A 27,112-nucleotide genomic window follows, 5' to 3' on the forward strand; every position below is an offset into this window, starting at 1 on the left:
AACACACAGACAGACTGACACACACGCGCATACACACACACACCAACACACTTACACAAATTCAACCAAAAACATCACCGTGTGTGTGTGTGTGTGTGTGTGTGTGTGTGTGTCTATATTTCTCACACACACACACACACACACACACACACACACACACACACACACACACACACACACACACACACACACACACACACACACACACTACAAAACAGAGCAGGAAAAGTAAACGATACTCAACTAACCTTGTACTGTTATATTGTCACACTGTGTTGCCGTGAAGGTAAGCATCTGAGTTGCAATTGCGTCACCACACTGCAAATTAGCAGACCACCATCCGTTATGAGAAGTGTTTGCCACGAAGTTGTACTGCAGCACGTAGCTCCCGTTCCTTACTATGCATCCACAACCAAGTGAACCAGCGGAAAACGATGTAGTACAAGCATTGATAGTTGTGATGTCGGCTATTCGGCAAAATATTGCAGGCGTTCCTGTTGAGGTTAAACTCCTCTGAAAGTAGGGCTTATTGTCCGTACCTCCCGTGCACTGAGACGGGAAGAGTGACTCGTCAATGTGGAACTCCAATGTGACCTGTTGCCCTTCAGCCCATGTCATCGGACAATACAGATTTCCTGCATTCTGTTGAGCAGATGCTGAAAATAAAGACCAGTAGAAACTGAACACTTTATTAAAGATACAACTCTTACTGAAAACGAAGTGTTGGTTCAATAGAGATCACATTTTAGTCAAGTAATGGCTGAATGTTTTAACAAGAGCGGAGATCAAGCGAGGTTCGTCTCGCAAAGTATATAATTATGTGTGTGTGCGTGTGTGTGTATCTGTGTGTGGGTATCTGTGTGTGTGTATGTGTGTGTGTGTGTGTGTGTTTGTGTGTGTGTTTGTGCGTCTGCGTGAGTGTGTGTGTGTGTGTGTGTGTGTGTGTGTGTGTGTGTGTGTGTGTGTGTGTGTGTGTGTGTGTGACTGTGTGTGTGCGTCATGTCGTCATTTCCCAATTTTGACCTTAACCCCTCAAAAAATACCTCGGAGAATGTTTTGACTGTTTTAAACTCTGTGATGTCTGTAGATTACAGATCCGACGGATGACACTCTGTCATCCTTGGGCATTTTGATGTATTCAAGATGGCGGACAAGATGGATTCCAGACTGCAAAATAGTCAAAACTGCATGCTATAAACTAGCAGAACTGTATTTATTTATGTTTTCCGGGAGATAAAACGGGAGTTAATATGCATAACAACAGTTACATGATTAGCAGACACTATAACCCGAATGGCTGGTCTGTTGAGGGACCGTTAAAACTGGTTAACGGAGCAGGATGATATAGTTAGTTTTAGCAATATATTTTTTCAGTTACAGCTAATGGTTTAAGCTTATATGTGTTGTGGGCTTTGATTACTGTTGCACTTTGCTTGACCTTCATCGCATTTCAAGGTCATATGAATGTCAAATGTTCATTTAAATGATGAAGGATTATACTATTTTTGAAGATAAAATGACGAAATGTGTTCATCTTCTTAAAACTTGCCATGAATAAAAACGTTCACCAACACTGAAGGTCACACGTTTTCAAGGTCAAACAATTTCAAGGTCATATATTTTAATGTCTGCAAAACCATCACTTAGCACGTGCATCACTACAAAGATCACTGTCAAGAAGACGAAGCTGAGATTGTATGGCCATGTAACAAGAACAGGCGGGCTCAAGAGAAGATAGAGAAGACAAATGAACAGAGGGACAGATATCATCACAGAGTGGATTGGGAAATGTTTTGCAACTTCCCAAAAATTGCTCACAGCCGCTATAGAGGTGGAGACAGCTTATGAAGCGCTCGTCGTTGAAGTGGCCCTACCATCCTGGTGGGTTCCAGAATCAATGAGTGACTTGGTCGGTGAGCAAGCAGATAACAACTTAATCCTGGAAAAGTGGCTGTAATACCCACAATAACTTAAAGTTATCTTGTGCTCTTTTTTAAGAAGATCTAGTCAGGTGAGGAATGCATACATCAGACGAAAGGCCTTGTAAGGTGTCACAGCGCCAAGCGATTCGTCATATGGAATCCCTTTTGACACCATATACACAGTGTTGTGTCAGTTAGTGACGCCCCGAGGAGGTGTATTAGGCGTCATGTCAAGAGGCTAATCCTGATGTACCATATCTCACATACAAAAGACCTCTATCTCATAACGTAAAGGTCATGGCGACGAACCAGGGACACTGGTTAGTATGCACTTTACCTCGCCGATGACCACACAGGATGATGTGTAGTTTCTTTCTTTCTTTATTTGGTGTTTAACGTCGTTTTCAACCATGATGTGTAGTTTACCACTCCAGATGACCAGGCGGGATGACCACGCTGGTTTACCACACAAGATGACATGGTCATGCAGTGAGTTTCCAGTTTGAGGGCAGCCACCATCGATCCTTTTTTTCAATTGCCGAAATGGTAGCGGATGACTATGCCTGATGACCAATAAATGCCAACGCCCGATGATTACGCAGGATGTCATGTAGATTACCAATACGGGTGACCGGTGAGAATTGCCAGTGCGGATGACCAGTGTGGATGACCTGTGTGGATGACCTGTGCAGATGACCATGAAGGATGACCAGTACAGATGACCAGTGCGGATTACCGGTGCGGATGTCCAGTGCAGATGATCATGAAAAATGACCAGTGTGGATGACGAGTGCGGATGATTAGTGCGGATGACCAGTGCAGATTATCATGAACGATGACTAGTGCAGATGACCAGTGCAGATGATCACGAAGGATGACCTGTACGGATGACCAGTGCAGATGATCATGAAGGATGATCTGTGCGGATGACCAGTGCAGATGATCATGAAGGAGGACCAGTGCGGATGACCAGTGCAGATGATCATGAAGGATAACCAGTGCGGATGACCAGTGCAGATGATCATGAAGGATGAATAGTGCGGATGACCGATGCAGATGATCGCAAAAGGATGACCAGTGCGGATGACCGCAAAGGATGACCAGTGTGGATGACCGATCCAGATGACCAGTGCGGGTGACCGGTGAAGGTGACTGTTGCACATGCCCAGTGCGGATGACTACGATGGATGACCAGTGCGGATTTGTGCAATTTCCAAGGAGTAGACATCGACATAAGATGGCACACGCACATTGACCGACTGCGCAACCACAGCATGCTGTTGCACATGGTAAATTTCTCCACAGCCACACTTCAAAATTAGCATGACTTCAGTTGGTGTAGGTTCTACTCCAGGCGGTTTTCTGCCCATCCTACAACCACCCGAAGTCAACTGGATCAAGATTTGGAAGATCCCCGTAGAATTGCAATACAGCCCTTTTCAGATGGACGTTCAGCAATGGGCTGATGTGGGCGGTAGTTTTTGATTTATGTGGACTGGTGCTTGGAGGTTCTAGCTAGCCAGGTTTCATATCTCTCACGTGATATGTTGTTTGAGATTTTGCACCTGTAGCACTCGCTTACAAACTGCGACATTTGCTGAAAGACTTCACCGATTTTCACGCATGGATCTTCTGCAGAGAAATCAAGCACTCCTACGAACACACTGGTTAATGAACAGCTGTCATCAGATGGCATACGCTTCCCTCTAAAATAGCTCTATCGTCTGGTAAACAATCAAATCGGAGAAAACTAGTCTCTCACGATGTTCTTTGATCATCGCCCGCCATTTTGTAAGATCAATTTACAAGTTTTATCTTCGACAGTGAAACCTGTGCTTTGGAACACCATACGCACTAATCGCAAGTTCACGAATAACACAGGTTTCACATCTTCTCAGCCTGGATGTAATTCCATACACACTCATGTGCAAATTGTTTCCATTTAGCAGAATGAAACACGTCAAATGCCTTTGTTTTTTGTCTTGGAAGAGGAGCTCAAGTACGGACACGGACAGCACTACAGGCCATACTGTACGTGTCGTCATATTACTCATTACGTTTTCCCGACGTCAAAAAGTTATGACGCCATTCTAGCCCTTTTTTCTATGGAATGCCTTTTGTGTCTAAACAAAACAATATCAACATTTGCTAATTTTCCTATAATTAATTTTGTCTCAATTTGCCCAAGGATTTAAAGATGTCATCCTGCGGATTTGTAAACTTCAGGAGTTAAACTACCCAAAACCATTAAAACATTTTCCGAGGTATTTTTCAAGGGGTTATTGCCCTGCCGTAAGGACTAGAAATAACTAAGCATAGTTAAATTGCGAATAACGTAATGACAAACGTTTACCAAGTATCATATCCTCAAATCTGATCTACCTGGGACCTTCAACAAAGTTTCACTTAAAGGCCAGCAAGAAATCATAATATTGTATGTTTAAAAACATGTTTGAAATACAATTAAAATTAAATCAACTCAAGTGTTGTTGAAGGGTCTTCTTCTTCTTCAGCGTTCCAGAAATTCTGGTGACGTGTGAGCTTGTTTGCCTATTTGGGTTCCCCACACTATACTCTGAGAGCATAGTCAGCTTCACTCTGCTTTCGTTGGGTAGGCATGCTGGTTTTTTTCTTGTTTCCATAACCAACCGAACTCCGACATAGATTACAGGATCTTTTCCGTGCGTACTTGGTCTTGTGCTTGCGTGTACACATGAAGGGGGTTAAGTCACTAGCAGGTCTGCACATAAGTTGACCTGGGAGATCGGAAAAATCTCCACTCTTAACCCACCAGGCGGCAGCGACCGGGATTCGAACTCACGATTAGGAGGCCGACGTCTTACCACTGCGCCACTTCGCCCGTCGTTGAAGGATCTGAATATTCCTAATATGATTAAAACGTTGCATAACATGGATAGTCCAGATTGAATGATTTTAAGACCAAATATTTAAGTTTTAGCAGAGACAGATTGTAAGTCAAGGCATCAACCTAAAACAAATTTATTCTTAAGGAATAAACATCGTTCGTTCGTTCTTTCGATCGTTCGTTCTCTGTCTCTCTTACTCTCTCTAAATAAGCACTTTTTTGTTTTGAAATGACAGTTCGCAATGTATTGTACACACACACACACAGACAGACAGACAGACAGACACACACACACACACATACATGCAAGGCCACCCAACTGGGTTTATTGCTAACATTATGTCAACTGGGTTCCACATGTTCTAAACTAGTGAGCACTTCAAAAAGCACTATACAGCTTCATTTAGTTGTAAATGATCCGAATATGAGTAAAAAAGAAAAATATCTAAACAAACTTCGATGTTGCTGACTTTGGAAAAGTTTGGAAAAGTGGGTTTCTTTTTTGTACTAGTGGGTTCCTTGAGATACACACCGACGACCAAACTACCAAACTGGGTTCCAAACCTGATTCTGCTGTTTGGAGCCTAAATTTGGAAGTTCCACCTTGTTCTCTCAGGGGCGGATCCAGGGGGGGTTTCCGGAAATCCCCTCCCCCCCCCCCCCCCCCCCCGCTTAAATTTTTTTTTTTAAATTAAAAACAAAGAAAAACTGATGGCTCAGGTTGCACCAGATTGCTCCATTTTCCTTGATTTATATCAAAACTGTTCCGGGGGGGCATGCCCCCAGACCCTATAGGAGCAGGCCTTTGTCTTTTAAGTGACAGTTTTAGAAAGTAGGTCGGCAATTTGCTGTCTCAGGTTACACCAGATTGGTCAATTGTCCTTGTTTTGATCCAAATTTGTCTTCCTAAATATACTTTTTGGAAGGTGTATTAGAGGAATTCCAGGGGAGGGGGGGGCATGCCCCCAGACCCCCCTAGATGGTTTAAACACTTCGCGTCCTCAATTAACTGTTTCGCGTTGTCGAACTCTCCCTAAAAGACATTTGAACCCCCCCCCCCCCTCTTAACCATGCTGTGATCCGCCCCTGTTTCTTGTGTGTGTGTGTGCGTTTCGATATCAGTAACTCATCGTCAATTGTGGAAAGTCATAATAAGCCTGGACACATTAAATTTGCCGCCACACCAAATACGAATTGTGATGTTCAGGAATGAGCCTATGTCCGAAAATGGAATTTCTTAGCCTATGGTTACAAATAAATGTCTAACCAATGGCTAAAAGCCATTTAGCCACAGGCATATTAATGCATTCGGCCTTGGACTAAACATTCGTTTTGGTGGTAGAGGGCCTCACCACTATTAAAAAAAAAAGAAAAAAGGTCATGCATTCTGTACAGTATTCAACATTCAACAGAACATTCATTCGTCCATTGGCTAATCCGCAATTTGTAGCATTATTTGTGAAGTCTGTAACGCTCCTATTATAGACATGGATGCAAACACTCAAGACAAATGGATCAAGTTTAGTCAGCCAATTTTATTTAAATCAATGTTAACTGACAAAACACTTTTTGTGAGCAAAACACCGAATGAACTACAACAGCAAATTTAATTTGAAACATTAACCAAGCACATTTATGAAAAATGATGAAACTAAAATAACAAATAATCAGCATATTTTACATAAAACGAGCCTAATTTTCACCAAATTGTAATATCTCCACAAGTCATGGGCCAAAATTTACAACAGACATGAGATTATTCAGTAATCCCTTTGGTGAAAATGGTCCATGGAATTCAAACAGTATACGAAAACTAGTGACATTCCTTCTGGTAATTTGTCTTGGAAGAAAACAAAAGCATATACTGCATAAAAGTATATATGTAAATGCCTCAGGTATTCAGGACTCAAGAATACTTATTCCTCAGCCCATAAATAGGGTGATACACCATAACATTAACAAACAGAAATTCATATGAAAATATTCGGCACACAGGCATACTTGATACTGGGTTAGTCTTTCTTTCTTTCTTTATTTGGTGTTTAACGTCGTTTTCAACCACGAAGGTTATATCGCGACGAGGGAAAGGGGGAGATGGGATAGGGGAAAGGGGGGAGATGGGATAGAGCCACTTGTTAAGTGTTTCTTGTTCACAAAAGCACTAATCAAAAAAATTGCTCCAGGAGCTTGCAACGTAGTACAATATATGACCTTACTGGGAGAATGCAAGTTTCCAGTACAAAGGACTAAACATTTCTTACATACTGCTTGACTAAAATCTTTACAAACATTGACTATATTCTATACAAGAACCACTCAACAAGGGTTAAAGGAGAAACAGAATCCGTTAGTCGCCTCATACGACATGCGGGGTGCAGAGAAATAAGGATGTGGAAAAGAAGACTTTTGGTAAGTGAAATAAAGGTGATGGATCCAGTCAGGTAGAAATAAGACAACAAGAAAAGAATTGGAAAACTGCAGGGAATAGTAGGGAGAGTTTTCTTGGAAGGAAATATAGGTGAAAGGACTGGTAAGGCAGAAATAAGACAAAAGAAGAGAAGAAACAGAACCGTTAGTCGCCTCTTACGACATGCAGGGTAGCATCGGGTAAATTCTTTCTAGTCCCAACCAATATGGGACTCCCCCTAACCCACGGGGGGTACTGGGTTAGTCACATGTGCATGCATATCTGACACTTCTTCATGAATTTCACATGCATGTCCGCTGCATTTGTTCCCCAATCATCCGCATATTCACATACCTTTTTAACATACGATATCAATATTTATCCCATGACCTGCCTCTTTGTCTCTGTTAGCTGAGGAGGTGATTATTTTGGATTATCCATCACAACCATATGAATTATCCATCACAACCGAGTCTCGATCTCACCTGTCATTGGTCATTGTCTTTGATCTCAGAGTACAATTGAATAATTTAGAGAGGTCATCGGCATATTTATCGTTAACTCGGACACTACTTTCTTTAGCAAAACGATTGAAATATTCTGCGGTATAAAAGTCGAACTCACGTTTAGCTAACGATCTACATACATTTTAACATTGAAGAAATAAAGAAAACAACAAAGAATACACATAATCTGCTGGGGTGAAAAGTGCTGGCGGAAGATTATCAGTTGGCCGAAGCGGTAGAAGAGAGAGAGAGAGAGAGCGAGAGAGCGATAGAGACAGACAGTGATTCAAGGCGCACAACTCTGGTTCTCTTCATCGGCAACCGCTTAGATCAATCCCGACAACAAAATCCTGATTCAAAATCCTGAGCGACGAAATAAGAATTAAACTAAAACAGTATGCTTACAGTTTTGTTCATTTGCTATCGCTTTTAGAGCATTGATTGCTAAATCTGGTTCAACAGAACAAGGCTGTCCCATCTGTCGTCTGCTGCAGATCTGTCTACAGAAATACAGGCTAAGCTTGATCAGCAACATGGAAATTGCCACTTACAAAGTTGAGATACGGTTAAAATAAAAGGTGACGAAGGAGGTCGGTTCTTGCGTGTGTTATTTTTCAATTTTAAAGTAAACAACGGTGTGTAGGTTCAGGTCATGCAGGCAGATAGATTTACAAGTTTTGACCTACATTGAATAGACCAGCAGAACAAAACTAAGCTTACCACAGTACAGTACAGATAACTTACTGGCCTAAGACTGAAAGCCAGGCATCAAAGTAAGGCTCACCTAAATGACGATTGAAGAAGTAAGTAATCCAAATTTGAACACTGAAGCACAACAGCTCGAATAAGCACAAATTCAGCAATCATCCTCATCGCTTGTAAAATCACACACTCGCAGTCTTTTTGGCGTAATGCCTCTGACAACCGACTCAGTGGGTCACCGACTGAAACCGGCCGGTAACTGCACAGTTTCGAATGCATTGAACTGCGCAGTCTCTGTAATTCGTTTTCTTAAGCAGTATTGATGACTAAATACAAAAGCAGACCTTTTATGGCGCGTTTACCGAAAAGACACAAGGGGACTCGTTTCTCGTTTCGCACATGAATTTGATGACACGATTTGCGGTCGCTGAAGGTTTGGCCAGCAGAAAACAGGCACTCGCAGAGTTTGTGTCAAAAAGTGGTGTTTTTTAATGAAAACGTCGGAGTAATGGGATAAAAAGCTTACACACCTCGTCCTAAATATCGTGCATATTTTCCCTCGGGTAGATTTCCAGGTATTACCTCGCCAGAGGCTCGGTAATACCTGAAAATCGACCCTAGGGAAAATATGCACGATATTTAGAACTCGGAGTGTGTAACCTATATATACGCTCTTGCAAAAAATATGAACGTGTGATCAATAAAACAAATGTTGTCATGTAATAAACTGACATAGTTTTCCTGGACAAAACGTATTACAATACCATCAACTTAACCAAATACAACTTCTTTTTGTGTTTTTGGCTTTCAAATAAAAAATGGCCAGTTTTCTAACATGTGCAGCTGCGCAGGGTTCTGTGACTGTACAATTGTGTTGACAATCGAAACATACATGGTATCCTGTATTATTTTGCTGCAATCAACTCTGCACGCAAATCTTCATACGCTAGGCATACAAATACAAAATGCACATCACTTTCAATACATGTTTTACAAAAAGGACAGAAAAATGCCGTAGTTAATTTAGTTTTATCATGGCTGTGCTTATTTGGCTCTGTAACTGCTAATCCCATTCGAAAACTTGCAAGGGTCTTGCGGCTGGACCAATTTTGACATTGCAATCAATTAACCATTGCATACATGTTTGAACAAATACAGGGATTGACTGAACTCCTGGGTTTTCCCATACAAATCCAAATCTATACAAACCCAGGTGAACATTGGTGGCCCAATTTGTTTAATCCTTTTCATCCAACTTCAAGAGCATATTATACGCTTTTCTTGGTATCCTGTTTTCATTCATTATTGTTATTTTCAACCAATATTGTAACACACACATATAGCAATTTAAAAACATTGACTATCTTCCAGTGTCTCCAAAAACCATATCATTCGGAGTACACTCCTGTTTGTGACCAAGTGTAACCATGCTATAGCCTGGTTGATAGTACTAATTATCATTCCAGACGTATCCCTCAATATCTTAGAAAGTCTTCCAAGTTCGGGGAGTCTGCAACTTATCAATGTGTCTTCTTGAGAACAGTCTTTCCCCATACTTTAAAGGCTGACATAGTCCTATTTAATAATTTTAATTACTTCCAGGGCTTTTCCCATCGTTGCGGGGATGTATAAATTAAGCTTCCTGCAAAGTTTTAGGTTTGAAGTCCTTACCAATTACGAGAAATAATTAATTCTTTATAAAGTTTATTGCTATGTTTAGCAACAGTTCTCCAGGACTTAGGCTATTTTTAGACTGTCAACACAGACAGTACAGCTTCGTCAATCCCCGCGTGAAGGAAATCGCTCACCTTTCTTTCTTAATTTGGTGTTTAACGTCGTTTTCAACCACGAAGGGTTATTTCGCGACGGGGAAAGGGGGAAGATGGGATAGAGCCACTTGTCAATTGTTTCTTGTTCACAAAAGCACTAATCAAAAATTTGCTCCAAGGGCTTGCAACGTAGTACAATATATTACCTAACTGGGAGAATTCAAGTTTCCAGTACAAAGGACTTAACATTTCTTACATACTGCTTGACTAAATTCTGTACAAAAATTGACTATATAATATTCTATACAAGAAACACTTAACAAGGGTAAAAGGAGAAACAAAATCCGTTAGTCGCCTCTTACGACATGGGGAGCATCGGGTAAATTCTTCCCCCTAACCCGCGGGGGGTAATCGCTCACCTTCCACGTGCAAAACGTAGTGATATTGACACGCCAGATTAGCGCGGTAGTGTATTGTGCTAAGCAGGAAAGCGAGCTTTTCTGTATTCTTGTTAACTTCGCAATTTCCGGAAAACATCCACTTTCACTTTGAGACTGTTCCGTTTACATTCGACACTATCAACACCACTTTGCAATACTGCAATAATTTTTTCTGTGTTCGAAAGCTACAGCCAATCTTTATTATATCCCTTTAGGTACAGTTTTATAACATTATTGGCACATGTAAACAATAGGAATTAATTAATGAACGCTACGTAAAGGGCAGCCTTTAAGAGAAGCGAATCTGAAAATGTCATCGTCTTTCATTTTTTCAATTACCTTTTCAAAAAACTGTTTTAAAAAAAAGTCGGTTTATGAAATAGGGACCCACTTTGTTTACTACTGTTTCTAGCAGAAAAGTGTCAAATGAGGGTTCTGAGAAGTTTTCAAGGCTGGAACCTTTTTGTGCACTTTCGTCAATTTTGTGTGTATATTAGTTCACACACCAAAGCGTGTGAAAAAGTTTCCGACTTGCCGAAACACACAGCCCAAGGACAGATAACTCTAGTTACTGACGAGTTGCAGTTTCAAGATGGCGACGACTCGTGGATCCAAGGTAAGCTTGTCGGCGAAGCAAGTTTCTTTTTTCACTGCCAAAATCTGAGCTACCTCTGGCTCTTCTTTGTGAACTCATTCAAGGTGGGTAGACATTTTTACATTGACTTGTTGGCAAAAAATACAACAATGTTTTTTGCATTTATCTCCCCCCCCACCCCCCCCCCCCCCCCCCCACCTGACAGTGCCTCTTTGAGTAGAGCAGGAAACTGAACACTTGAATGGTCACTTGAATGGTCACTTGAATGGTCACTTGAAAGGACTTGCTTTGGCTGGCAAAGAGATGATCGGCATCCTGAATCTGCAGAATACAACATCCCACAAAGGTTAGGGTAAGAGTGTGAGACAACATAATCTTACTCACAACAATTGGACAGGAAGAATTATATTCAAAAATGCAGTTGTTGCAAGCAAAGTTTGAGTGACATAGAGGGAAAAAACAGAGAGAGAAAGAGAGAGTGAGAGTATATTGCGAAGGTGATGGACACATTAATCATTAAAAAAAAACACACACACACACACACAACATTATTTATTAGTATATAGACCTTGGGAAATAGAGACACAGAGGAAATTAGACCTCAGGGAACAGAGATCTGGGGGATGACTAACCTGAGGAACAGACCTGGAGGAACACAGACCTGAAGAACACACCAGGGGGAACACAGACTTGGGGGAACACAGACCTGGGGAACAGACCTGGGGAAACACAGACCTGAGGAACAGACCTGGTGGAACACAGACCTGAGAAACATAACTGGGGGAACACAGACCTGGGGGATCACAGACCTGGGGGAACACATACCTTGGGGAGCAGACCTGGGGGAACACAGACCTGAGAAACAGATCTTGTGGAACACAGACAAAGGGAAACAGACCTGGGGAACACAGACCTGAGAAACAGACCTGGGGGAACAGACCTGGGGAAACACAGACTTGGGGGAACACAGACCTGAGGAACAAACCTGGGGGAACACAGACTTGGGAGAACACAGACCTGAGGAACAGACCTGGGAGAACACAGACCTGGGGAAACACAGACTTGGGGAAACACAGACCTGCGGGAACACATACCTGGGGGAACACAGACCTGAGGAACAGACCTGGGGGAACACAGACTTGAGGAACACACCTGGGGAAACACAGACTTGGGGGAACACAGACCTGAGGAACAGACCTGGGGAAACACAGACCTGAGGAACAGACCTGGGGGAACACAGACCTGCCTACCCCCAAAATTACAAGGTGTAATGAGTCAAGCCAAAAAGAGTAATCTGTTGGAAGAAAGTGTATTCAGGTTCCATTCGGCAATCATTTCGCACATTGTCACTAAGTCTTCTGCTCGGATAATTTCTCCTTCCAGTTTTGTTACTGTATCACTCAACTTCCTGATAAAGAAACAGGTAATTTGAACGTCTATGAGCTCTCTGTACTGCATCCTTGTGATCATTTGTCCCGATGTGCTATCAGGGCCTAGCATTGGAAAAAGTGAGTTCAGCTTACAAAGGCGGGGGTCTGGCCCCTGGTGGGGGAAAAAAAAGAAGAAATATAAATATATATAGTGGTGAAATAGAAAAAAACTCATAGAAAATTTGAAAAATAAATTGAGATTTTTTTTACCTAAAATGACCCCCCCCCCCCCCCCCCCCCCAAGAAGATTGAGCAACTAAATTATGCCTTCACCAACAAGCAAAACACAGACAGAAAACAAGAAAACTGACAATCTTGTGTTATTTGGCCTGAAAGTGCCATTCCCACTTCCAGGAATACCTAGATTCTTTGTCACTGAATGGCTGACCACGTTCAACAATGTCGCTTCGAGACATTATTTCAAGTCTAGAGCCACAAAACACCGGCACAAAGCATGGTCGCGCGATGCCACAGGAAGTGCGTGCTCAAGCAAACTGTCAAACCGATTGAGAATTGAACCGAACAGCGCACAAAACGAAAGCTGGGACTGTTTGGGTTTACCGTTTGGGAATAACAGGTTTTTGCATTTCGGAGTACACCAAATCGAGTTCCGCGTACTGGAGATGTTATTTCGGCGTAAAGTAAGCCGAACAGCTTACAATGCTAGGCCCTGGCTATGCACAGTCATATTTTCCAATGTGTGCACACGAAAAGTCACAGTGGCAAAGGGAACACAAGACGTGCTTTGGTCCTTTTGATTAAGGTCCTAGGCATGGCCACGATTTCATTTAGCTAGCTGCCTTTGTATTTCTGTTGAATGCCCGAGTTGCCCAGTAGAGTCCATGCAGCACTGTATGCTGATGACCTTGTTCTCTGGTGCACTGAGGAGCATGCAACAACTGCGACCTACAGGATGCAACTTGCCCTCGAGAAAGTTGCAGCTTGGACAGACAACTGGTGTGTAACCATCAACAGAGACAAGACAACAGCTACTCTCTTCACACTCTCCGCCAAAGTACAACCTGGAAGACTGACGTTGGGTGACACGCCACTGAAGTTTGAAGACCAGCAAACTTACCTCGGAGTCACATATGACAAACGCATGACATGGCAACATCACATCATGAATGCGGAAGCAAAAGCCAGAAGAAAACTGAACATCATGAGGAAACTGGCAGGATCACAATGGGGCGCAAACGAAAAGATCCTCAAGACAGTGTACCAGGGGACCGTACGACCTCACCTTGAGTACGGATCTAGCTCTTGGATGACAGCAGCCAAGACGCACCTTCAAACCCTAGAGATAGTCCAAAATCAAGCGATGAGAATCATCACAGGCGCTATGAAGACAACCCCAATAGACAAGATGCAACAGGTGACCGGCATACCTCCACTCAGCAAGAGAAGAGAATGCAAAGCGATGGTACAAGACATCAAGTACCAGTGCATTCCAGACCACCAAATGAATGCAAGGATAAAGCAGCTCTCTTCTGGCAGGCTAAAGAGATCAAGCTTTGCAACTGAGACACGGGCCCTGAAGAGAGAACACCAAGCAAAGATGCCTGAACTGGTTCACCCATCACACTTCTCCCTTGAAGAACCACCCTGGAAAAACAACCTTGAAAACGTGTCCATCCAGACCACAGTTCCTCATCTCACAACAAAAGATGAACAGAGCGATGTGCAGAAGAAAGCCAGGTGACACTTGCCATGCTCGACGAAAGATACCCCCAAGAAGCATGGATGCGGGTCTTTACAGATGGGTCCGCCACAGATGCCGTCAAGAGAGGAGGAGCTGGTGTCTACATCCAACACCCCAGTGGAGAGTGGCAAGCAGAGGCTATACCAACTGGCCTCCATTGCACCAACTACAGAGCAGAGGTAGAAGCGCTTATCCACGCAGCCAATACCATCAGCAGCAAGGTCAATCCCGACACCCAAGTTGTCTTCCTGACTGATGCCTTGTCTGTGCTGCAAGCAGTCAACAACAACAAACTGCCTCAGCTTACAACGACACTTCATAACATCACTTGTCTGAAGACTGTATTCGACAAGCGCTTAGAACTGTACCCACGGAATACGCGCTATATAAGCTTCATATTGATTGATTGATTGATATTGCAGTGGGTCCCCTAACACTGCGGGATAGAGGGGAACGAACAAGCGGATAAAATGGCCAAACTGGGTGCGGAGGACGAACAAGAAGAAAACCCAGTGAGCTCCACAGAGATGAAAACCGTCATAAAGTCTCTGCTTAAACCCCCCCCCCCCCCCAACGCACGACAGCAACCACCAACTGTCAAGACCTGAACAGGTAGTCATTTTTCGCCTGAGAACAGGGCACAACAGAATGCAACAACACCTGCACAAAAAACTGCGAGCCGTGCCCTCCCCCATGTGTCCCTGTGGAGACGCAGAGCAGGATGCAGCCCACATCCTGCAGGACTGCAGGAATCTCCAGCCCCTGAGGAGAGAGATCTGGACCAGGCCGGTGCCCCTTCATGAGAAGCTGCATGGACCTGTGGAGGCTCTTCTTAAGACCACCAGCTTCATTACCAGAGCTGGACTCCACGTTTAGCATTGGCGAACGACAAGAAGAAGAAGACAGACCTGGGGAAACACAGACCTGGGGGGACACAGACCTGAGAAACAGACCTTGGGGAACACAGACATAGGGAAACAGACCTGGGGGAACAGACCTGGGGAAACACAGACTTGGGGGAACACAGACCTGAGGAACAAACCTGGGGGAACACAGACTTGGGAGAACACAGACCTGAGGAACAGACCTGGGGGAACACAGACTTGGGGGAACACAGACCTGAGGAAACACAGACCTGGGGAAACACAGACCTGGGGAAACACAGACCTGGGGGAACACAGACCTGGGGAAACACAGACCTGGGAGAACACAGACCTGAGGAACAGACCTGGGGGAACACAGACTTGGGGAAACACAGACTTGGGGGAACACAGACCTGAGGAAACACAGACCTGAGGAACAGACCTGGGGGAACACAGACCTGCCTACCCCCAAAATTACAAGGTGTAATGAGTCAAGCCAAAAAGAGTAATCTGTTGGAAGAAAGTGTAATCAGGTTCCATTCGGCAATCATTTTGCACATTGACACTAAGTCTTCTGCTCGGATAATTTCTCCCTCCAGTTTTGTTACTGTATCACTCAACTTCCTGATAAAGAAACAGGTAATTTGAACGTCTTTTTGTTTCTATGAGCTCTCTATACTGCATCCTTGTGATAATCTGTCCCGATGTGCTATGCACAGTCATATTTTCCAATGTGTGCACACGAAAAGTCACTGTGGCAAAGGGAACACAAGACGTGCTTTGGTCCTTTTGATTAAGGTCCTAGGCATGGCCACGATTTCATTTAGCTGCCTTTGTATTTCTGTTGAATGGCTGTCTTCTTTCTCACAGCAATCCTTTTACCACCACTGTGACAAGCTTCCTCGTCAGATTCGTCTGTCTCGTGGGGACTCAGATTTTCCACGCGTCGCTAATTCATTGTAATGCGAACGGCAGCGTCTATCTTGTTTGTGGCTGAACAGACCGGAAATGACCGGATATTGCCTAAATGATCTCGCGCAGGCGAAAACTCAAGCTCTGCGAAAGCAACTATACTGATCGGATTTACTTCGAGATAAGATGCAAAAAATCATACTTTTGGATTCTTAAAAAAAATCGTACTTCCATTCTGGAAAGCGTGGTGGCGTAGTTTGGGTTAACATTCGTAGTAAGTTACGCCCAAATCGTAAGGGTAGGCAGGTCTGGGAACACAGACCTGAGGAACAGACCTGGGGGAACACAGACCTGAGAAACAGACCTGGGGAAACATAGACCTGGGGGAACACAGACCTAGGGAAACACAGACCTGGGGGAACACAGACCTTAGAAACGGACCTGGAGAAACATAGACCTGGGGAAACACAGACCTGGGTAATGATGAAGCTGAATCCAGACACAAACAGACAATGAAGATAAGGCTAACCTAGATGGCGGTGGTGAGTATGAAGAATCGGTGAAGACTCGAACGGCCTCTTTACTCTCTTCCTCTTTCGTCCTCGGCTTTCATGCCTCTCTGCTGACCCTTGGGCTATCCTGGTTTCATGGTCCTCTCTGGCACTGTGTGACACCCTGTTGAAAAACAAAAGGTTCAAGTAGTGGAGAGCCAGAACTGTCAATATTAATGCTGAGAGGAAAATTCAGCTGACAAGAATGCAAACAGACTAGATCCAAGTCATTCCAACATCATGGACAGCCTGGTTAAAGTATGAAACATGGTTTTGGAGGTGACCGCACATTAAAGTTTTAGGTTTCCCCGGTGTGCATGGACAGCCAGACGGACGGACAGTCAGATGGACAGACAACCAGTCAGATAGACAGACAGATGGACAGACAGCCAGTCACATAGACAGACAGCAGACGGACAACCAGCCAGAAGGACGGTCAGATGGACAGACAGCCAGACGGACAATCGAATTAAGGGACAGATGAAGGGATAACATGTAGGCAGTCATAGTCAGATGGAAACAAAGCAATATAGGCACTATCTAACATGTCAGAACAAAATCTAAACCAAGTCCTTGCTTTATCTTAAAATGATACAGACCCAGTTTTCTCCAAGTGTGAAAGGCAAGCATGGTTTACTCTTGGTCACAAACAAGAGCGTGAGCTTTCAGCCCAAGGTCACAATGGGAGCAGGTCTGTTTCCCCTGGTTAATGTTGTGCAGGGCTTTGTTTCCTGGGCCTGGAGGGAACATACACCTAGGGCATTTAGAACTAGGGAACTGAGACCAGAGAAAACATAATCATGGTGGAAAATATAAACCTCAGGGAACAGAGACCTGGGCAAACATATACCTGAAGGAACATAGACCTAAGAGAACATAGACTTGAAGGAACATAGACCTGGGGGAACATGGACCTGGGGAACATGGACATGGGTAATCGTGTAAGTGATCCCGGACAGAAAAGACAATGAAGATAAGACTAACCTAGATGGTGGTGGTGAGTATGAAGAATCGGATGAAGACTCGAACGGCCTCTTTTTTCTCCTTTCGTCCTCGGCTCTCACGCCTCTCTGCTGACGCTTTGGGTACCCTGGTTTGATGGTCCTCTCTGGCACTATGTGACAACCTGTTGAAAAAAAAGGTTCAAGTAGTGGAGATATAGAACTGTCAATATTAATGTTGAGGAAAATTCTGCTGACAAGAATGCAAACAGACTAGATCCAAGTCATTCCAACATCATGGACAGTCTGTTGAGGTATGAAATAAATTATAGTTTTGGAGGTGACCTCACGTTAAAGTTGTATTTTTCCCCGGCGTGCACGGACAGCCAGACGGACAACCGGATGGAGGGACAGATGAACGGATGACATTTAGGCAGTCATAGTCTGCTAGAAACAAAGCAATACGAGGGGGACTCATTATATTTTGGAACCTGGGCAAACTAATGAAGTCACTACTTTGCCTTTTTCATTACATCAAAGACCAGTTTGGGAAAAACTTGTGACAACAAAAATTACTTGATTCCGTGCAATAGTTTTCATTCTTATGAAACGCGCTTTTCGGTGACCTCGGCGATCAACCACAGTCGATCGACTGGGCAGTCGATCGACTGTCAGTCGGTTCACTGCTATCTTATGAAACTGGCCCCTGGGGCCCAGTCGATCGACTGTGGTTGATCGCCGGGTCACCGAAAAGCGCGTTTCATGAGCGAATCACCGTCACCCGCGGACAACCGCAGTCAACCAACTGTACGGTAATCCGAATGGCCAAGTCGAGGGCTAAATTTAGCAACATTACCACTTCCGTTTGCTCATTCGCACGTGGAAATGGCGATGGAAGAAAAAACTAGTCTCGGCCCGCTCAAAATAACAATGATCGAGACTTTCAGTAATTCCTTCGCGTGAGGTCTAACCCTCTTACGCCATAATGTGACGTCTTCAAGACATAACCCTGACTTGTCTCCTGGATTACTGCGTCATGATAGATACATTTCGAAGAACAATCACAAGGTTTGGCTCACAATCCAAAAAAGTCAATCAATATGAGGCTTATGTCGCGCGTATTCCGTGGGTACAGTTCTAAGCGCAGGGATTTATTTTAAAAAAAATTTTAATTTTTATTTTATACAATTTATATTGCGCACATATTCAAGGCGCAGGGATTTATTTATGCCGTTTGAGATGGAATTGTTTTACACAATACATCACGCATTCATATCGGCCAGAGAAAACATAATCAAAGTGTGAGCATTGTCATTGTGTCATTGACTGTGCGGATAATTACATTTATTTTCGGTTTACCGCAGTAAGCCGAACACAGTGTTGGGGGGAGAGCATCACCGTGTTTGGCCGACTTCAGGTGAGATGACCCGCAGTCGGCCGACTGAAATTTTGTTTGTGAAACCCGATAATGTCGGATTACTGTGGTTCTCTCGGACAACTGCAGTTGATCGACTGTGTTTCTGGCTTATGAAACATAGACCTGGGCAAACATATATACCTGAAGGAACATAGACCCAAGGGAACACAGACCACAGGCGGAAGGTATCGTTCACTGGACCACTACTTTCATAGAAAGACTACAAGGTATGACACTCAGCTTCGAGTCTTGCTCCACTAACTTCAAAAAAAATTATGCAAATAATAATTGCCAATGTCGAGATTCTTTGTAACTTTACAAATGCCAGGATAAATGAATGTTCTAACTATCTGTACCTTGTATGTTTAGCTGCCTGTCCGCTGCATGTTTTTAAACCGTATTTTGTGCGACCAAACGCGTCTGTCGCCGGCATATCACTTAGATCCCACAGGCACTCGTCACGATCGGGTCGGAATCAAAGTGGGCGGGGCCTGTGCGCTCTCAGGACTACTACTATTACAAGGTAAAACTCTCTTCGTTGCTCTAGACCGAACGGAAGTAGTGAAGTTATCAGAAACCGAGATTGCAGCAGACGACAGACAGGCTGCGCATGTTTTCTGCGCATGTGACCCCGTGACCAGGCATAATTAAAAAGTTGTCAGCGGCGTTCGTCAGTCGATCTGTCTGTTCACCACCAACTTTCCTATTCCTTGATTCTTCTTGCAACTTCCAGATAATAGGATGCAAACATAAATTTAGATTGTATCATCCTTGTGATGGAGTTGGAAACCATGGATTCACCAGAGAAAATATATAGCTGATTCGGCCAGTGTGACCAGTGCATCAAGTCTTCGGATAGTTTTCGAAAACTGGAAAATCTGTTTTGTCAGGGATTGTGGTTGTGTTTCAACCACGAGCAGAGATGAGAGAATTGTTTGTTTACTGCCGATGAACTCATTCAAAGCCTGTTGTTGAACGTCACGAAACATATGACCCATGGTTTTGACCATGTTCTGCTGAAGACGTAACGGAGTCCACATGTGAAGGTGAGCGAATTTTCGAATAGATAATCCCAAACACATGTATCCCCAACCCTTCAGCAGGTTATTTGAAAGAGAGAGAGAGAGAGAGAGAGAGAGAGAGAGAGAGAGAGAGAGAGAGAGAGAGAGAGAGAGAGAGAGAGAGAGAGAGAGAGAGAGAGAGAGAGAGATTGGGTAGCGTGGGTATGGCAGCTCACTCATTCAAGTAGATCTCAAACTCAGTCTGTGCACCTAGTTCAGTTGTAATTTAGATCTAACGACCAGAAGCAAATGACAAGTTAGGGGATTTTATGTTTCCTCTCTCAGATTGATGTGATTTTTAAAAGCGAAGGGGAGGGGTAAATCCGTTTTAAATTGTAATTTAAAGATTCATAGCTGAATATGGAAGCAGCAATTATCGAGTGATACCAACTACAGATTATATTTCATCAGGTTTACACATCAGTTGTCCAGTCACACAATTTCGGCTATCGGGTGTAGATCTACATTATGAATCAGAAGTTAATTATTTGACACATAATTTTAGGAGTATTGGCACTTTTGCAGGTGGAGTATTCTACATTGATGACTGATAGTGCTGGAACAACAAATTGCAGAAGAACAAGAAGCCTCATATCCAGTGGAGCTACAGACGTAACAAAGAGACATCCGTTTACACAGCGGATGCTTGGGGAACTGCATGCAGGCCGAACACGGAAAACCCGAGGCGACATGCATTAGCAGAACTAATCTCTTGAGGAATAACAACAGAAGGTCAACTCTTCATCTCTGAGTAAGTTCAGACACCTATTCTTCAATGGTTTAATCAGGACATGTTATCAGAAAATACAAGATCATCTGTGTGTGTGTGTGTGTGTGTGTGTGTGTGTGTGTGTGTGTGTGTGTGTGTGTGTGTGTGTGTGTGTGTGTGTGTGTGTGTGTGTATGTGTGTGTGTGTGTTTTCTAGTGATACATTTTTATTTTACATTTTTAGTTAGAGCTTTGACTATTTACACACTTCTAGGAATTGACTTTTAGACATGATTAATTACCTGATTTAGATTAATTACCTGTCTAATTACCATTTTGAGTTATGCACATGTTTGCGTTTATGCAAAACAGCTTGTCTTCAGCTAGGTTGTTCTTCTTCTTGGTTGTGGTGGTGTTTGTTTGCTTGTTTCCTCTGTTTTTAGTTTTGTTTCTTTTTTTATTTGAGAAACTCTGTGTGATAAGAGAGTGAGTGTACTACGTACAAAAGCAAAACAAATAAGTAGATGGAGAGGTGAACGAAAAAAGCTGCAGTGTTTTGGCTTTAGGACTATACGCACTAATGATATTCTGAACTGTTTGTTTCAGTAACAGTCTGATGGACAAGAACTATACAGTGGAGAGGAAGTGGATTTACCTTAGCGGCCAACTTTTTCAAGATTTATCACAAAATTTTTTCAATCAGAGGGCCTCCAACATGTCAAAATGTACCGGACAGCAGGCTGATTAGCCAGTGGTCACAACAGTGCTTCAAATCAGAAAAAAAAAGTGTGGACCAGTGAGAGAAAAAAAAACTTGGGCCTAAGAGCAACACTGCAGTTGACGATGTTTGGAAACAAATCTACTGAGGGTTTTATTGACCGCCGACCTTTAGGAACCTTAATTATGCCAAGGGATAATAATGTTCAGGCAAGTGATGAAAAGCCTCACAGTCCCGATACACATTTTCTGCAAATATACTGTTCAAAAAAAGAAACGCATAGCTTGTAATATTTGGTTAATTTAGTTATATGGCTACAAGGATATCCACCAAACTGCAGAAAATGTTTATCTGGTCGTCGACCTTTCGTCCATTGCCACAAGTGAGCTCTGCACGTGACGCATGCGTTATCAGTGGCTACAATGTCAAAATTGCTCATTTGGCATGACCACTCGTCATGCTTCAGTGTAATCTCGTGAAACTCGGGGAATATTGAGCTCTCACCATGTCTTCCAAAACCCATAAAAGCGGATTGTTCGCCACAAAGAAATCAGACGACAATTCAGCGACGAAAGATGGCCCGATTGAGCAGAGAAGACCGCCAAATTGCATTGGGTCGTTTACAAGCAGGCCAAAGTGAAAGTGCAATCGCCAGGCACTTCCACGTGTCCCAGAGCACCATCAGGAGACTGTAGGTCAGGTTTCAAGCCACTGGCTCCGTTGCTGACTTGCCACGAGCGGGAAGACCAAGGGCGACAACTGCTGCTCACGACCGCTTCATACGGCTCCGCCACCTCCGGAATCGTTTCCTGTCGGCCTCATCTTCTGTCCAGGCTCTCCCCGGGCCACACCGATTATCGGACCAGACCGTGCGGAACCGCCTGCATGAAGCTGGTTTGAGAGCTCGCAGACCTCACAGAGGAGCTGTCCTCACCCGCCGCCATCGCCAGAACCGAGTGCAGTGGGGCAACCAGCACCTTCGCTGGACCGTCCGGAATCACTGGAGACACGTGTGGTTCAGCGACGAGTCCTACTTCCTGCTCCAGCGACATGATGGTCGGAGGAGGGTCTACCGGAGAGTAAACGAACGTTACGCGCCCAACTGTGTGGAAGAGGCACCCGTTCATGGTGGTGGAGGCGTCATGGTGTGGGGGGCGATCAATACCGCTGGAAGGAGCACCCTGGTGCACGTCCAAGGGCGCATAACTGCCCAGCGATACGTGGAGGAAATTCTGCGCCCACACGCCCTTCCTCTTCTGGCTGACCAGGATGCCATATTCCAGCAGGACAACGCTCGCCCGCACACAGCACGACTCACCACCCAGTTCCTCACCGACCACCATGTCCAGGTGCTTCCCTGGCCATCCATGTCGCCAGACATGAACCCGATAGAACACCTCTGGGATGAATTGGACAGACGTGTGCGCAGGCGAGAAGAAGCGCCGGCAAATCACCGCGATCTATTGCAGGCACTTCAAGAGGAGTGGGACACCATCCCACAGCAAGATCCGGCATCTGATCCAGTCCATGCCCAGAAGGTGCCGGGCAGTTGTTGCTGCTCAAGGCAGTCACACCCCCTACTGACTTGACAGCCTCGGCACCCAATCGTATTGATTGACTGATTGATTTGAAGATGCAAATGAACTGTGTGTGCATTCAACTGTGTCCATACCAAATTTCAAACAAATAATCTAAATATTGGATTTTCTGTTATTTTTTTCAAAAAATAAAACAAATTTGGCAAGTAGCAACTATGCGTTTCTTTTTTTGAACAGTATATGACGCACTGTTCTTTCCAAAACCTGCACATCCAAACTTATGAGTACTACCATCATGTGTTAACTTTTTCAATCAGCAGTCAAACTATCATGCTGGCAGTGAATGTGGGCTCCCTCGTGCATATTTCCGACACCAACACTTTGACAAAATATGCACTTTATGATTATTGTTCACTATTATACGATCAACATGTGTGTGTGTTTTTTAGTTTTTTTTATTTTTTTTTTATCTCGGCTCACCATCCAGAAATAAAACTACTCCATAAACACTCACAGTCTTTTTCGGAAAATGTCTATTGAAAGACGAAAGAAGAGTGTATACTTGCATGTTTCTTGAATACAAGAATGAATGCTTGCATGTTGCTGTTAAATGTGTTCGTTCAACTTTAGCAGTATGATTCCAAACAGTATGTGTGTTTGTGTGTGTGTCGAAAGAAGTGTTGTAATAATTTTGAATGCAGATTATTAGTTAAGTGTGTCTTCCTCTATACTGTTGTTGCTAAATTGTATTGTTGTACATTGGTATGAATTAGTAACATATGGAGGTGTTTAATGAAAGATTTAATTTGAAATAAATATATATGAAGGATCATGATATAATTACTCATGTGTGACTTCTTCAATGGTTTTGAAGTATGCACATGCAGGTATGAGATGTGGAATGATCCTGAGTATATGGCTTCTGAAAATAAAAATATAAATAAGAATATGTCTTGTGATGAACACCAGAACCTGTAAACAATTAGTTACTTTGTTGAAAAAAATGTGTGCATAAAATATGCGGCAGGAGGGTATTATCTGCTTAATTTTCAATCAATTCGATTAGCATTTTGATCAACTTATAATTGCACAGATGGGTCAAGCTCGGTTGCCCTACTCAGTACTGTACACAGATGTCACTGCACTTGGTGCTCTTTGTGTGCTAGCTAACTGGGAATCTAAGCCTGCAAATTAGATTATTTGGATGCAGAGTCTACTTCTTGAAAAGATAAAATCCTAACTTCACTCTCAACATAAACCACAAAGTACAATTGGGTTAAATATGTTTTGCTGTGGCATTATGTTCATTGATGAAAAATAGCAATAAAGATCACACTGTAAGCATGCAAGAACCCTGATTGTATATCCTTCTCTGCAAGCGTCTCGTGCTGTATGCATTATCTGACCTGACTGCTTTGCTATCGTTCTACATCAACAACCAACCCGTAACTGATGTGGATGGGAAACAAAATTTCTCTCTTTCCTCTCTATCTCCCTCCCTCTCTCTTATGGTGCGCAATTTTGGACAGACATTGAGAAAAGCTCCATAAAAATAACAGTCTTGAGCAACAAAAACAATCTTACTATTTCATTCAAGATTACACGTAACCAACCTTCTTATGTTTTCTCAAATCTACAACAGATCTACACGTCAGATTTCGCGCAATATTTTTCCTTCAGCCAATGAAGGCACAGCTTGTTGTCTTGGTTTGATTATAAGGGGAAGTAAGTCATACGTAACTTCCGTTCGGTCTAGAACAACGTGGGTTTTTGTGTGCCAAAATCCGTGCCGTTTTGCAAAATAACAGCCGTAGCAACGTCTAATTGGTATAAATCTGTAGCTGCCTGATAGTTTAATGTATACTTGATTTTATCATAGCCGTTGTTTTGCTTTGCTAAGCTGTGTATGGCAGGAATGCGAAGTTTGCCGACGAGGTCGAGAGAATCAGTATCATACCTTGTATAAACCATAAGAAAAGACCCCCCGTCCATCACAAGTGACAGCCATAGGCCACGCCCACCTCGTGACGAGTGCCTGTGTTAGATCCCGTGGGAAAGCTGAACATTTGTAGGTCCGAGGAGTTGGTAGTGCGATGCGCTCATTGGTTAATAACCGGATATTCAATGATTATTTTTGATTTGGCAAACGGTTCTTCACCAAAAACCTAACAAAAACCTAAAGTGAAACTCCCGTGGGTAGCTTCCCTTCGCTGCAATATTTACATATGTTTTAGACCAATGAGCACCCGTATGCATATTCGGTGCGGGATGCATGATTTCTTCCCAACTACAGGTAGCGGTTCGCAAACGAACATTCGTCAAAATGATGGTTAAAAACAACTTGCAGCAGACGGCAGCTGAAAATTAAAGATACATGTATGATGTAGTTAAAACAATCATTCAACTGTATTTATTTGACCTTACACAGACTGTTGGAAGAGGCAAACCGCCTTGAACACAAAAATTGTCCGCAGGAAGCGACTCCAAGAACACAGACGACTTGAAGCTGAGTGACATACCTTGTAGTCTTTCTATGAAAGTAGTGGTCCAGTGAACGATACCTTCCGCCTGTGCACAGACCTGGGCAAACATAGACCTGAAGGAACATGGACCTGGGGAACATGGACATGGGTTATCGTGTAAGTGATCCCGGACAGAAAAGACATAGTCAATCTGTTTAGCACAAAAAAATGCCATCAGAAGGCATTTTTATATAGCAATCTGAAATTTGCTGTGATGATACCTAACACCATGCTGAATATAAAAAATGGTAGCAGCCAATCTTGAACACTCTAATTTAGACAGGGCTGTGTCCGAAATCTAGGTCATACCCTTAGAATGCTCGTATTTCTAATCAAGAGCACAGGTTATTACTTTTTGTACACGTTTGATGCTAATACAGCTTAACAATGATAAGAGGTAAACATTTACTTCACACAGATAACAAGATTTAAGAATACAATTTTAAGTGTCTGGCCTGACCCCATAAAAATCTAACCCCCCCCCCCCCCCCCCCCCCCCAAATTTTTTTTTTTTTTTTTTTTTTTTAATTTTTTTTTAATGAGTTCGACTTTCACAAACAAGTTGAGTATGAATTTTCACACTCGTTAGGACAAAATAAAATATTTTATAGCTCTTACCCAGTCAGATCTCTCTTAACTCTACAAGGACTGAGCATGACGTACATCTGTTTTCACTCACCCGAGTATGCAGTTAATCCTGATGACAATCCCCACCACAGCCACAAAGCGCAGTACACTTCAGATGCACTGATGCACACTTACAGCGGCCTCTGCACACTTTCTTGCAACCACACTTTATGAGTTCGTAGCAGGCATCCTGGGCCTGACACAGTGTCATCCACACAGGCTGCCAGAGCTGGCCTTCCTTTTTCCATCCATACTCAGAAGGAGAAGGAAGCTCCGGAGTTTTTTCAAGGCACTGGCTCCACACACGTCCTTGAAAAGCTGCTCGGAGGACATGTTGCCTGAGAGCATCAGATGTTGGTGGAATGAACTCGATGGATCTGTTCCGCTGAGAAAAGAGTTTTTCTCGTGCCTCGTTCGCTTTCAAACAAGAGCTGCTGCGGTCATACATCAAGACCACAAAACGTTCTATGATTTCAAAGGTTGAAGCAGTCACTTGCTCGCTGCAGGATGCGATCTGAAGAAAATTATGCTTTTGTGACTTCAGGATACACGCTCCACGTCTGCCATCCCTTAGCTTTTCCGTGCCCGGCAAAGAAAGAAACCGTATCACACCCCGTAAGGGCGTGGAATACTGGTAACGACGTGCACTTGTCCGGGCCTAAAGCTGACGCAATTTCGTGCGCTGGGATGTTCCTGAAATGCTTCCCAGTTCCAAACGCCACCCACATCTCCTCTGCTTGAAGTTTACGTGCAACGGAGACGGCAAGTACGATGACGTCAGTGTCTGCAGTCCTGATGATGATCCTTGTTTGGCCCTGTTTGACACAGTCCGCAGCATGCAGAAAGAGCCTTGTGTCTGCCTCCTCATGCGTGCAAGGCTCCAAGCCTTCGGTTGTGTAACTGTTATTAGAGCAA

General features: G+C 43.5%; 1 protein-coding gene across 1 annotated transcript in view; it reads right to left on the reverse strand.

Annotated features, from left to right (window-relative positions):
• Positions 1-243: 243 nt before the first annotated feature.
• Positions 244-27,112, reverse strand: part of LOC138974535 (uncharacterized) — a 36,311-nt gene continuing 9,442 nt past the window's right edge. The window contains exons 5-8 of the mRNA XM_070347249.1: positions 17,650-17,791; positions 16,644-16,789; positions 11,386-11,528; positions 244-318 (exon numbers count right to left, since the gene is read on the reverse strand). Of these exons, the coding sequence (XP_070203350.1) occupies positions 244-318; positions 11,386-11,528; positions 16,644-16,789; positions 17,650-17,791 (506 nt within the window). The remainder of the gene's footprint in view (positions 319-11,385; positions 11,529-16,643; positions 16,790-17,649; positions 17,792-27,112) is intronic.

This window comes from Littorina saxatilis, linkage group LG8 (genome assembly GCF_037325665.1).
Source record: "Littorina saxatilis isolate snail1 linkage group LG8, US_GU_Lsax_2.0, whole genome shotgun sequence".
Classification (NCBI taxonomy): domain Eukaryota; kingdom Metazoa; phylum Mollusca; class Gastropoda; order Littorinimorpha; family Littorinidae; genus Littorina; species Littorina saxatilis.